We start from the raw sequence: 13,052 nt of genomic DNA on the forward strand, positions 1-13,052 counted from the left end.
TTCTGGCCGCGCACCGGAGCTACTCCCGGCGACCAACACGCGTCACGAGTCACGCTTCCCATGTCGTCACACAGTGTAATATACATAAGTGGCTGTGCTAATAGTACTTGGTGCAATTCACCATGAAGGTCGTTACCACCTTTCACCCGGCTTCATCTGTCGTAGATTCACTCAAATTTAAATTATCGGACGACCATGAATCGGAATTTCTCGTCGTCGCAAAGTCAAACAGGCTCGACATCTATGCGCTACTTCCAGAAGGGCTCCGTCATCAACAGGGTCTTGATATTTGGGGAAGAGTTAGAGTCATTAAGGCTGTCCCGATCGCGGTGAGCAACGGCCTGCGTATAACATGTCCGTCATGTTATATTGAGACATTTTGGGCTCGTGTTCTAGCGCCCAAGCAGTTTCAGCCTGCTCGTACTCACCGATCACCCAGAGCCAGAACTTATATTCCTATCTTTCACTCTGAATGGCGCAGGATCGACGGGGATCAAGGCCACAAAATATATCTCGTTGTCTGAGCGCAGCGCTCGACCAGCAGAATTCTGCCACACTCTTCTAGTCCATCCGTTAGGACGTGTGGCTGTCGTAAGTGTACACACGGGAAAGCTCAAAGTCGTGGTACTTGACCAAAGCGGAGGTTATTCCCGTGATTTCGATGCATCGTAGGTCATGACCTTGTTCGCGCTATTGTGCTCACCCGTTATCGTCAGGATCATTGAGCTCAACCTCCTGGATATCACCTTTGTATCAACGTCTCCAGATGTGTATATCCTGGCAATGATGCACGTTGACTACCAACAACGCCTTCAGATTCTTACTCGCGACCTTTCTATCGATGACCTCCAACTTTCCCCATCACCCTCACCACTCCTTCCCTCACTTCCTGTCCCAGGTAAACTATTTAGTACAGCCATGGACGACGATGGAACCCCCACTATCATACACATCCCTTCCTACCAGGAAGACGACGACGACTTTCAAGGTGGTATCCTCATTATCGGAGGGCGTAACATTATGCTGTATGACTTTGTTAGCAGAGACACGCAGGACAGGAGAGAGAGCAAGAAGAAACGCGCGGATAAAAAGAAGACCACTGGAAATGCAGAAGCAATTGCTAAAGAGAAGGCGAAGGAGTGGAAGAAGAGGAAAGCTAGAGCTGCAGTAGAATGGCCATGGGCAGAAGTCACTGCGTGAGTTCCGTTCGTAGGTCCGATACTCCGGGCTCACCCACCGTTAGGTGGTGTGATATTGACGGCAATGGACGGAAGTACTTGATCGGGGACCGGTATGGAAGGCTCGCCTTACTTTCGATAAACCTTACGGAAAGAACGACGCTGACATTGATGGCGCTCGGAGAGGTAGGTCTGCTCAAGCCCCGCTGGTCGTTCTTGTACTGATCGTGTTAACTAAGACATCTTCACCAACCACATTAACCTACCTTGCTAATCAAGTTTTCTACCTTGGCTCACACTTTGGTAGCTCGCAATTACTCCAGATTACTGCTACACCATCTTCCGCGCTCAAAACTCCTACACTACCTGTTTCACCGTCGATATCGACTGTCAGCCCGAACGCGCTCAACTCCCTTGTGAGAGGTATGGGTAGAAATGTTGATGTACAAGGTTATATTGTTGTTGGAAAGGGGAGTTATCTTACCGAGATCGAGTCCTTCAACAATCTCGCTCCAATACTTGATGCTGTTTTGGTTGACACGGATGGCAGTGGACAGGTATGTCAAATGACTGTGTTCTGACTCGGAGGCTGAAGCGATGCAGAACGAAATTGTGACATGCTCTGGTGGCAGAAGCACAGGCAGTATCAAAGTCGTACGAAGTGGCGCTGACTTTTCCGAGAGAGCGAAAGTTCAGGGGCTTGGGAATATCACCAATATATGGCCATTAAAAGAGAGTTACCGCGCGCCGTAAGTTTTCATTCGTCCCGACATCTCCTAGAACCACTGACGATGAGGTCAAGCGATTATGCCCACGTCGCGGTCTCGACTCTGCAAGAAACACACGTTTTTCGTTTCGACGACGCTTCATCCATCTCCAGCATCGATGGCGACAAGAACTCTGGTTTTATCACCAATTTACCTACCATCACAATCTCAAATATCCTTCGACGTACGCAAACCCAAGGAAAGTCTGATTATGCAGATTCTGGGCTTGTTGTACAGGTCGTTTCGAAGGCCCTGCTATTACTTGAGTACGACCCTGGCCTACGACAGTACACGAGAGTTGGTGAACCGTGGACCTTGGAAAAGTTCGCAAATCCTGGTGAGGGACTGTGGAAGGGACGAGAGATCGTAGCTGCGAGTCTTAACGCAAGCCAGCTTGTGCTGGCGCTCAACTGGGGGAGGGTGGTAGTGGTGACATTGGATGGAAGTCGGTTTATCAAGATGAGGTGAGTGTTAGCAATTAAGCGAAGGTTGTAGGATTGATGTTCGTTATTTCAGGGAGCGCAATTTCGTGCACAATAACCGCGATGCGGAGATTTCAGCAGTGTCATGTCTACCGCAGGATCCAACTAAAGAATACACGCTCAATATCGTGGTCGGATTCTGGACATCTAAGCACGTTGAAATACTCTCAGTGAAACCTACGGATGGAAGCATGCCCACAATTTCAAAGACTCCTGCACTCTCCTCCACACCTCGCTCACTGCTGTTATACAATTTCACATCAGATGACTCCAAGTTGTCAAGTGCACACCCACACCTACTCGTCGGTCTTACGGATGGTTCCGTCGCGTCATTCGTGTATCGAAATGATCAACTGCTTGACCAGAAACTGGTATCTATTGGAAGTTTGCCCGTATTGATGCGTTCGTGTAAGATCGGGACGAGACAAACAGTGCTTGCATGTGGAAGTCGAACGGCGATCTTATTCTGGGAGAAAGAGAGGCTGACGTATTCGCCGCTTATACTGAAGGTCGGTGACACTTCGTGCATAATGGCCTCGTGACCAACGAGCTCGTAGGATGTGACGGCTGCCGCGGAATTTAGTACAAGGGCTTACCCATCATCCGTAATCCTCTCTAACTCTGACGACCTGATCCTCGGGAACGTGAACAATTTCGATAAATTGCACATTCGTTCTGTGGGTCGAAAAACTTGTCATCTGTTGGTGTCCAGCTGACTGTCAGTTTTCAGATACCTCTAGGCCTCGACAATCCCTTGCGCATCACGCATATCCCTGCACTTAGAGTTTTTGCCGTCGCATGTCGCCGCATAAACCCGGCTCGTATTGGAGATTTCGAGGAGATCACGGGCTCTATACAATTATTTGACGACATATCGTTTAATAGTGAGTCTAGTCCAATGCGCAGAAAGGTTTCTTGACGATATCACAGAGGTCGGGCATTTCAATCTGGAGCAAGGCGAGGAGTCAACATCATTGCTACCCTTTACAACGGGTTCCGCATCGTATCTGTGTGTAGCAGCTGTGACGCTCGAAGATGAAGAGACCGAAGCCTCCAAGGGACGCATTTTTGTTTTGGCAATGACGTCAACCCCATCGCAGGTAAACACGTCTGTCGTAACCTCGCATGACGTCAAAGGATGCCCCTACGCTTTGGTTTCGGTGAATTCTTTGATCGCTGCGGCAGTCAATAGCATGGTGACGAATCAACTCATACACCGTATACGCAACCACTCACCTGCCCCGTAGGTCATTGTATTCAAGATGGACACAGCGAGTGGAAATACGACACTGGCGAGGATGGCAACCTGGAACCACAACTATTTAGTGACAAGTCTCGCGTCTCGCGGCGATAGGATTCTGCTAGGCGACGCAATAAGCTCGATCTCGATGTTGCGGCTTGAGGACAACCGACTGCACTTGATTGCCAGAGACTATGGCGCGCTATGGCCCACCTGTGTTGAGCTCATGAGCAACTCGACCTTGATTGGTGCGAATGTAAGCCAAGGTTCCTTGTGCGACGTTGCGTACTCATTCACATCCTCTTGTGCTCAGAGTGAATACAACCTTTATACATTCAGTCTCCAGAACACGGGCACGCGGCAGCTCCTGGAGAGAGACGGCAATTACTTCCTTGGGGACTTGGTCAACAAGTTCCTGCCTGGTACGCGTACGCTTGATCGCAACTTCCCCATATTCACATGTATCAGGCACATTGTCGTCCCAGGAGGTTGCGCTTGATGGGCCGATGCAGCCTCAACAGTTGTTTTTCACATCATCTGGGCTTATCGGTGTTATCATTGATCTTGCTGACGATCTTGCCTTGGACCTCACCGGCCTTCAACGCAACCTGTCCAACTTTATTGAGAAGCAGGAAGGGCCGAATCACACAAAGTACGTCGTGAACCTGTCCCTTAATAATTACCCAGTTGACTTGGCACATAGGTACCGCACGCCGAAGAATGTTCGGGGCCGCAGCGATGCGGATGCGTCGTCCTTTGGATTCCTAGACGGTGACTTCCTCGAACGCTTCTTGCAGTTTGTGGGGAATCCGCAGGCGCTCAGGCAGATAGTGCATGGGCAGAGTGAACCTGAAAAACTCACAATATCAGCAGATAAGATTCAGAAGGTGCTCGAGAGCATGCAAAGCATGCATTGATAGAGCGAGTTAGAATATCACACTAAACACCAGGCAGCTGCATTAAACATCGCATCACAGAGATGCCACAATGTATCAATACTAGTATTGGTATCTAGCGAATGCGAATATTCCTGTATGAGGATAAGAATCAGCTGCGACTACTAGCAGCGATGTTTATCAAATGAACGGATGGTAAGTGAGACCAGGAAACTGAGTAGGTAGCCATACGGATGTACTCGTCCTACGACCAGAGGACCGCGTACAGCTGTGAGAAGATAGAAAGAGTCCCCACATCTCCACGCACAACCATGTCCTCCTGATCATTAGAGTTGCGTGGGGCAAAATAGAATCCAGAAACAAGGACAACATAGCTGTAACACACTATTAATACATCGTACAATATAACCCAGGATAGATACCCACCTCAAAATGAGAATACTTCCACGATGGTAGTTACTCTTGGCCTCGATATAGGTGTAGGTCATCAGAAAGACGGACAGGATGATCGCGATGACATCCCACCGCGGGAATACGAGCCTGGGGAAAGATAACGATAGACTTTAATATTGACAGCATTCAGAATATGTTTCGATACGCACGTAAACGCGTTTGCGACCTCGCCCATTTTGTCAGGCGCATACCATGCGGAGAATGCAACCATGGCTGGAATCTGGAGCAGACAGACCTGCAGGGCATAGGCAGAGCCAATCTCAACGCTGGGGGAAAAGGTAGAGGTCAGGTATGAAGAGCGGCGACTGGGCTAAAGTGTACCTTAATGAGATATTTCCGTTCAGAGCAAACGAGATAGCATTCATGAATTCCGTGGTATTGGGCACGAGGGCGAACAAAGTGATACCCAAGAACTTTTCCTCAATCCCGGAGTCTTGCAGCACGACATCCACAACCTCCACAAGGAGTTCTAGTGCCCCAATCAATCAGAAAACACGTGTTTTAAAATGACGAATGAACATCTGAACTTACCAGCGATGAGGGCATACAAAGCTGTACACCCTAGCAACACCCCCGCACTTGTCGTACGGCTCCACTCTGGTGCCTCGTGCCCATGTGCTGCTGCATGTTCTTCCTCAGCCACGCTCGCACGGGCCGCCCGAGTATGCGCATGCTGGTGCCGGAGGGCACTGACGGTCGCGACTGCTACGGCACGCGTGAAATCGTCGCTGGACATAGTAGAGGGCAGGGGGAGGGCACCGGTAGACTTGATAGCGTGATCAACAGACTCAAGAAGGGGTGTGTATTGTGCTTGAGATTGGGCATTCTGGGGAGCAGGGGCATAGGAGACACGCCGGGCCAGCGAAGGGGAAATGGGAGACATCGTATTCGCTGTCATTGCCGTGGTAGGGCGTGGGGCCGGGGTCTGAAACCGAGGATCATCCTCTGCTCGTGTCCGGTCACGGGACTCAGGACGAGGACGTGGCTCGCGAATGGTCGGCGGAGCCTGCGATTGTGGTGGAGATTGCGCTGTGGTTGCAACAGAGTGAGGCCGTGGATGATTGTAAAGCGAGAGACGAGATGGTTGTGTGGTCGGAAGCTCGAGGGGCTGCAGGAGCGGTTGCGGGTTCTGCCATATCTGAGTCGCATGTGTGCGGAGAGAAAACCACAGGCCTATCAAATACGACTATGGCAAGCATAAGGGTTATAAATGCTGAGCACATCCAAATGGAGAGGGGACTCACAAACAGTAAAATCGCAGCGCAGAAGTACATGAGGCTCTTCACAGTAGACTGATAGAATGGATCTTCAACAGGGTCGGGGTGCTGGTAATAACACTGGTCACATCTCCACTCGGTCGAGCCACGGGTGGAGTCGTCAGGACATCCGCTACAGATTAGCTGGAACTGCAAGCAGTATCAGAGTTCGCTTGCTTCGGAAAAGAACACGAAGGGCTCACATTCCCATATGTCTGATAGAACAACGTCGGTGTTAGCGTTCCAATAAACGCCATGATTAACATCATGCTCGTTACGCCTGCGCTCTTGGCATTGAACTTCATCTCTTTCTTCTTTAGCGCTCCCGCACACATGCTCATACCGGGCATCAACAGTACGCCCGCCAACAAAGATCCCACGATAGACCCTTCAACAAGGCGCCCCTTGCCTTGGGTCAACGCGATAGAATAGAGGATGACTTCGATGACGCTTCCGAATGTAGCATTGATAACGGCGCCCATACCGATCGAGCTTTGGGCGCTGATGCTCGCTACAGCCATACCTATGAAGTAAGAGAGGGGAATGACGCTCGCAAGGCTCATGAGGAAGATGAGTGCCTGCGAGGTAACGAGGGCGAGGATGCGAGGGACATGCTCGCCTGCTTTCTCTAGATCCTCTGCGAAAGGCATGAGCACCAATCCATCGAGGATAACGAAGAAGACGAGCGGAAGGAGGTTGACAAAAATGATGTTAACACCTCCGACAGTGTATTTGTAGTATTTCCATCCGACAGCCCGATAAACACACAAAAGTACGGTGCTCTTCTGGCCAGACATAGAGGGGACAGCCTGACCAGCCGCGAGGCGGGGTGTCTTGGTTGCACTTGGGGGAACGAGGGGCGCAGCGCAGAAGCGTATACGGGTAGGAGATGCGAAGATGAATTTGATGAGAGCCCAGTTGAGCTTAGCCATTGGGACAGTGATTATAAGTGCCCAGCAGGCAATACAAGTGAGGAGAAGGAGTGGAGCGATGAGCGTTATGAACAGGATCCAGAAGACGGCCCTGCCCAACCAGTCAATGGAAATATTTTCATACGGCGTGCGGTCGGTCGGGCTTGGGGCAGCCCCGTAGGATTTGCAGGGAGCTGGAGGGCGGAGGAGAGTTCGTTCGCTGGTGGTGTTGGGGGTGATGGTGGGCGTACGAGAGAAGGACGTGTTGCCATTGATGGTACTAGCGCTACCACAAGGTTCAACATCCTCCGGGGGGAGTATGCTTTCTTCATCCTCGTCCTCAGCGTCCCCTTTAACATACTTGCCAAATGGCCATGCAACGTACCAGCCCAAACCGAACATGAGCACGGCGTAGCGTCTGCCCCCAAGTGGAACGAGAGACAGCACAGCAGAAACAACAAAGCAGGCGAGCGCAAGCCACCAGCCAAAGCAGACAACCCAGAAAATATTTCCCGGGAGGAGGTGACGCTCTGCTTGAGCAGAAGGGACGGAGTGCAGCGCAGCATCCGCATGGCGAGTAACAGAGCGCGACTTCTTGTACAATGCAGGTTTCCAGATGCGCAGACCAAACGGATGCTGAACATTTATGAGCGACTGACGATCTTTGACTGTAATGGGATCGTCGTCATCTCTACTGCCTGTGTCGTCGTGTTCAGAACCAGTCTCTCGTTCCTCGCTGTCCCCTTCTTCTTCTTCCCCTTCTTCCCGGTCTTGTAAGGGTGCAATGCCTTTGCCACGGTTTCTGCTGCCCAAAACACCTCTGTCATTAACGTGGTCTTCGTAGCCATCCTCTTCGTCTTCGCTGAGCATGCCTTCATTGTCCCGAGTTGGACGGCGAGCACCATGGGAACTGCCTATGCTAGTGCTACGAGCGCGACTGTTGGATAGACTACGGCTTATGGATGACTGGGGATACGGTGCCCGTGGTGTCGGTGACGAGGAAGGAAAGTAGGATGTCCCTATATGATGATGCGTTGGTGTCTCAATGGGCGACCAATGCGAACTATGGCTCCGACTGCGGTTGAGGTGACTAGCTGGAGTGGGCGTCGTGGAGAGCTCTTGGTTGTCGTGGTCGTCCATGTGACTGCTACCACTTGGGGAATTGATGTTCGTAGACATCCGAGTTGGTGGTATGAACAGAAGAAAGCCCCACTAGCAAAAGTGACGCTAACATTGGACGCGCTACCTCATCCTTCAATCCCACATTTGGCATCACCTGTCCTAATTTATTTTACTGAATGCACAGGAAAACCTTTGCAATGGAAAAAAGAACCGCCAGCATGATCCACACATAATACAGAATAGTAGCGTCAAAGGTATATATAATGACATCCCAATCATAAATGATGCTCCCTAAAAACAACCCGCCAACTCTAGCGATACCCTAGTCTTACCTCCTCATCAACTTCTCCCGCAGCTCTGCCCCCCGGAGCTGCGCCCGCAAATACTCCAGCCGTGATTGATATCGTGCCGTCACCTCTCCTCGCCGGCGTCGAATATCACTCAGCTCGCTCTCGAGAGCTAAGATGGATGCATCATCATCGGGTACTTCACGCACCGGCGTCGATGGGAGGTGGACGGAGGAGTCTCGCGCCAGATTCACAGAGGAGACGCTGCCTAGTTCCCGCAGCTTGCTGTGGGTCAGTCCAGGCGAGGAGAGCGAAGCATGCATGGAGCCATTCGTGGGGACGCGTGCGCGAGATGATATAGATGACATACTGCGCTTCCTTGCTGACGCAGATAATGTTGATGGTGGAGCACGTAACGAGGGATTCCGGTATGACTGCGGCTGAGACCGGGGTTGGCTAACGCTGGAGGCCGCTGATGCGGAGCACACGGATTGAGCATCGGTATCGCAGGGTGTTCCTCTCCCGGTGCTTAGGTACCCACTGCCTCCATATTCACTGACCCCGCCTTTACCACCATATTCACTTCCTCCACCTCTACTACCATAATCACTCCCCCCTACTCCCACGCGGACACGACGCACAGAAGGCGTTCGCGGCGGATGACGTCGAGTTAGCGTGGTGAGCTCAAGCCCATTGAACGCATCAAGTAGCCGACCGCCCTCGGCTTCAAGCTCTGCAATTTGGCGCTTCAGCTCTGATGAGGAGGGGTTATCGGGGTCAGCTGGGTTTGTAGATGGCGAGAGTGATGGGGTCTGCGAATGCGAGGGAGTGTGTGAGGACGTGCGAGGTGTCGTTGATGTTGAGGAAATGAGTGTGGAAGGCGAGCCGGAAGTGCTGTTGAGACGAAAGGAGGACGGGGGAGGGGTGGCTCCTGGTCCTGTTTGAAGGCGACGAAGGGAGCGGTACGGGCTGCTTCTTCCCCCATTTACACTGACATTGATACTGCTAGTACTCCCGTTCACGCCTAAATACTGCGTGTCACCCGTACGTGACGGGTTCTCCGTCGTCAGAGAAACATTACTTCGCATTTGTCGGGGAATTGGCCGTCGGGATGTAGCGCTGGAGAAGATGGACGCATCGTCTGTTGCGGTGAGGGAAGTGGTAGCTGAAATTCGAGAAGAGCGCTTAAAGAGACTGCTCATGGCGGAGGAAATGGAGGATTTGGAGCGGACAGACGGGGAGCGAACTTTGACAGAAGCCGGGTTGTAGACTGCTGATGTAGACAACGAGGTTGGAAATCAGTCTCTGCAAAAAAGAATACAGGGTAAAGCTCACCGCTCGGTGGGTGTGAAACAAGGGGGACAAGGGATGCTTCCTGCGGGACTGAGCTCCCTGAAGCAAGCCGTTCGAAGATGTTTTGCCGCAGAAGACGGTATTCATCGTCACTGTGAGCGAAATTAGCACGGTGGTAGGTTTAACGTGAACATGGGAGACCAAATTCGGTGAGGAAACATTGCGTCAACCCATCTAGGTGCAACGATCACTACCACAATGCACGAGTCACGTCCCTGGCCGAAGGGTAAAATTATGCAAAAACGAAACTCACTCGAGCAAGCCCTGTAAATTTGCAGCAGCAAGTTCATCGAGGCGTTGTGCGAGGGTGGCCCTGTAAGCAAGAGAACATGAGCAAGAAGTACAAATGGCGGTTGACAAAATACATACGTGATCACGTCCGTATGTATATGAGGAGTGTCTTGTAAGACCTGCTCGGTACCGAGAGGGGAGCGCCCAGCGCTGAGACGGTGGAGATTGTGGTCACTGTGCCTGATCATTGAAGGAAGATGCGTCTCGCGCTCCTTGCCTTTGTACTTTCCAGACTGCAGAGTTCACGGCCCGTATCATGGTCAGTGTTCATGAGGAGAACGGAACAGTGATAGGAACTACGCACCAACCGGGAACGGATGACCTGGACCATTGACATGGACACGGAACTGTCGTTATGGACGTACGACTGGGACTCGTCAGCTGCCCTGCGCGACGAGAAAAAACCCATGGTTGTTAATAACCGTAAGGAACGTTAGATGAAACAAGTTGATATGTTTTAGTTTTCGTTTTCTGCTATATGTTTTCTTGTCAGTGTTAGCGCATTGCGGATGCAGAGCGGTGCCAGGTGCGATGTCATTGTCGAGATTTGGACAATAGACTTGGACTTCTGCCACCTTGTTCACAATGTATGTACTAGTAGCTTACTAGTAAGTAGTATCACATAGTCTTTGCTGCTTAAGCCTACGACTATCTGTAAATTTCAAAAATCATTGCCTTGACCGTTACTAATTGCTAATTTTATTTTCTAGGTGCACTGCTCACTGGTGACGGTCAACTGAGATGCTATTGTCAACCTATAGAAGGCTCAGCACCGTTACCCGACTTGAGCGTCGTCTCATCAGACGTTCTTTCATCTCTACTCAGTCTAAAGACCAGGGCATTCCTCCCCCACTTGCGGGCGTCAGAGTCCTCGACCTCACTCGAGTTCTTGCAGGCCCGTCATGCACCATGCTTCTTGCAGATATGGGTGCGGATGTCATCAAAGTCGAGGAGGTCACTCGCGGCGACGACACTCGTGAGTGTGCTGTGCTAGCCTATCCGTAGTCCATCTAAAAAAAAGCCAGGCTCGTGGCTTCCTCCTTCTGCTCCCGTCTCCCCGCATTCTCCGAAAGAATCATCCCACCTCCCTCCTGAATCTGCATACTTCCTCGCTGTGAATAGAAACAAGCGTTCTATCACCGTCAATTTCAAGGATCCTGCGGGACTAGAGGTCATCCAGAGGCTCATCCGCAGTTCGGATGTTCTCGTGGAGAATTTTATTGCGGGAAAGCTCTCAGGGATGGGTCTTGGTTGGGAGGACTGCAAGATGCTTAATCCGCGGCTTGTGTACGCTTCCATTACTGGTTCGTCTGAGCTTAACTTTCTCCGCTACCAGTACCCAATTTAACTAATCCGATTAGGGTATGGGCAGACAGGCCCGTTCCGCGAAGCTGCAGGTTACGATGTTATCATTGAAGCCGAAGCTGGGCTGATGCACATGTATGTGTGCTGTGTTGTAGGCATTTCTAGCTGATATCTTGAGTCTTATGTTTTGCCTTTCATGGATTATAGCACTGGCGAACCTGATCGTCCACCGTCTAAAGTAGGCGTTGCAGTGACAGACTTGATGACAGGTCTTTACGCACATGGCGCTATCCTTGCTGGTTTGCGTTCCGTACAGCACACGGGAGAAGGCGTTTGGATAGACTGTAACTTATTCGAGACGCAGGTGCGGTGACCAGTACATGCATGTTCTTGATTTTTTGATGAGCTAATTTTGCCTCACGACATCGATATAATTTTTCTCGTATATACTTAGCTTGCGGGTCTTGCGAATATAGCGTCGAATTATCTCATCGCCGGAAAGGAAGCCTCCCGGCACGGAACCGCCCACCCATCCATTGTTCCTTACCAAGTCTTCCCATGCAAAGATGGCTTTCTCATGATTGGCGCGGGCAACGACAAGCAGGTGGGTAGCACCACTGATAAGCAGTTCCATGCGACCTGACTCCGAGGTACATGTGACACAGTTCCGACTCCTTGCCGAAAGGATATTGGAAAAGCCCGAGCTGGTGGACGATGTAAGGTTTGCTACTAATGCTACGCGGGTAGCAAACAGGGAGGCATTGGTGGACATCATTACTCAAGTGCTCCAAAGACATGAAAGGGATCATTGGATTAAACGCTTCACAGGATTAGGGTGAGTGTGCAGTCTACTTATGTATGTTCCATTGCCAAGGTATTCACACGCGCATGTCCGTGCAGGGTACCGTTTGGGCCGATCAATAATATCGAACAGTCATTCGCGCACCCACAAGTTGGCGCACGGCAGGCTACGGTGGAGGTTGATGTACGTGTCGTCCCGTCCTCGTGTGATAGACTTCAATCTGATTGTGTCGAATTAATTCAATAGCATCCACGAGCGGGGAAAGTGAGGATGGTGGCTCCACCTGTGACTTACAATGGAAGGAGGATGCCGGTGAGACGACCCCCGCCCTGGCTGTCACAGCATACACAGGAGGTATGTGCATGACATCTTGGGGTTGTTTATTTCGCCACCCTCTTATTGCATTGTGCATTGTGCATTTTGGTTTCTGATGGTCGATTGGTTTTAGGTGATGCTGGAACTAGGGTACTCTCAGAATGAGATCGCCAAGTTGAGGGCTCGAAAAATTATCTGAGGCATAGATTTACCGATGTGATTCAGAGTTTGGGTTTTGGGCGCGGGTCCGCCGGCTAGGGGAATGTTTTGTAGAAAATGGCATGTCGATCTAGCCATGGTGCATTCGCGATGAATATGTCAATGGTGCTACTTATTTGGCAGCGGCACTGCGGCGGCAACAGATAATCAGTAGACTACTTTAAGCATAGCCCCG

At 51.0% G+C, this 13,052-nt stretch overlaps 4 protein-coding genes across 4 annotated transcripts; 2 read left to right on the forward strand and 2 right to left on the reverse strand.

Annotated features, from left to right (window-relative positions):
* Positions 1 to 99: 99 nt before the first annotated feature.
* On the forward strand, positions 100 to 4,584 carry EDB91DRAFT_1221433 (CPSF A subunit region-domain-containing protein; the record flags this gene model as incomplete). Its single annotated transcript, XM_041320911.1, has 15 exons — positions 100 to 329; positions 397 to 668; positions 717 to 1,196; positions 1,244 to 1,364; positions 1,418 to 1,735; positions 1,782 to 1,927; positions 1,981 to 2,409; positions 2,462 to 2,936; positions 2,985 to 3,104; positions 3,158 to 3,311; positions 3,358 to 3,623; positions 3,675 to 3,923; positions 3,981 to 4,089; positions 4,136 to 4,319; positions 4,371 to 4,584. Exons 1-15 carry the CDS (start codon positions 123 to 125, stop codon positions 4,582 to 4,584), a joined length of 3,744 nt encoding a protein of 1,247 aa, XP_041178364.1. The 5' UTR covers positions 100 to 122.
* A 111-nt stretch (positions 4,585 to 4,695) lies between these two features.
* On the reverse strand, positions 4,696 to 8,438 carry EDB91DRAFT_238183 (uncharacterized protein). Its single transcript, XM_041326567.1, has 7 exons — positions 6,476 to 8,438; positions 6,261 to 6,422; positions 5,548 to 6,202; positions 5,338 to 5,485; positions 5,166 to 5,282; positions 4,990 to 5,103; positions 4,696 to 4,937 (listed from the first exon to the last, which is right to left on the reverse strand). Exons 1-7 carry the CDS (start codon positions 8,360 to 8,362, stop codon positions 4,808 to 4,810), a joined length of 3,213 nt encoding a protein of 1,070 aa, XP_041178365.1. The 5' UTR covers positions 8,363 to 8,438; the 3' UTR covers positions 4,696 to 4,807.
* A 195-nt stretch (positions 8,439 to 8,633) lies between these two features.
* EDB91DRAFT_1247377 (uncharacterized protein) lies at positions 8,634 to 10,645 on the reverse strand (the record flags this gene model as incomplete). The annotated part of the gene is made up of 5 exons (XM_041322804.1): positions 8,634 to 9,862; positions 9,928 to 10,037; positions 10,199 to 10,258; positions 10,315 to 10,469; positions 10,541 to 10,645. 5 exons carry the CDS (start codon positions 10,643 to 10,645, stop codon positions 8,634 to 8,636), a joined length of 1,659 nt encoding a protein of 552 aa, XP_041178366.1.
* Positions 10,646 to 10,977: 332 nt separating this feature from the next.
* Positions 10,978 to 12,857, forward strand: EDB91DRAFT_1247378 (CAIB BAIF family enzyme; the record flags this gene model as incomplete). The annotated part of the gene is made up of 9 exons (XM_041322805.1): positions 10,978 to 11,212; positions 11,262 to 11,540; positions 11,598 to 11,680; positions 11,720 to 11,905; positions 11,996 to 12,145; positions 12,207 to 12,376; positions 12,442 to 12,526; positions 12,590 to 12,697; positions 12,792 to 12,857. 9 exons carry the CDS (start codon positions 10,978 to 10,980, stop codon positions 12,855 to 12,857), a joined length of 1,362 nt encoding a protein of 453 aa, XP_041178367.1.
* Positions 12,858 to 13,052: the final 195 nt, after the last annotated feature.

This window comes from Suillus paluster (assembly GCF_016628075.1).
Source record: "Suillus paluster strain FC165 chromosome Unknown EDB91scaffold_19, whole genome shotgun sequence".
Taxonomy (NCBI): domain Eukaryota; kingdom Fungi; phylum Basidiomycota; class Agaricomycetes; order Boletales; family Suillaceae; genus Suillus; species Suillus paluster.

What these genes read in the sequence shown, in the direction of transcription:
- EDB91DRAFT_238183 (XM_041326567.1), bottom strand. Translation starts at nt 8,362, where the DNA reads ATGTCTACGAACATCAATTCCCCAAGTGGTAGCAGTCACATGGACGAC. An exon ending in TCTATCAGACATATGGGAAT is followed by an intron (nt 6,423 to 6,475) that starts GTGAGCCCTTCG and finishes TACTGCTTGCAG; the next exon opens with TTCCAGCTAATCTGTAGCGG. An exon ending in GAGGTCGCAAACGCGTTTAC is followed by an intron (nt 5,104 to 5,165) that starts GTGCGTATCGAA and finishes ATCTTTCCCCAG; the next exon opens with GCTCGTATTCCCGCGGTGGG.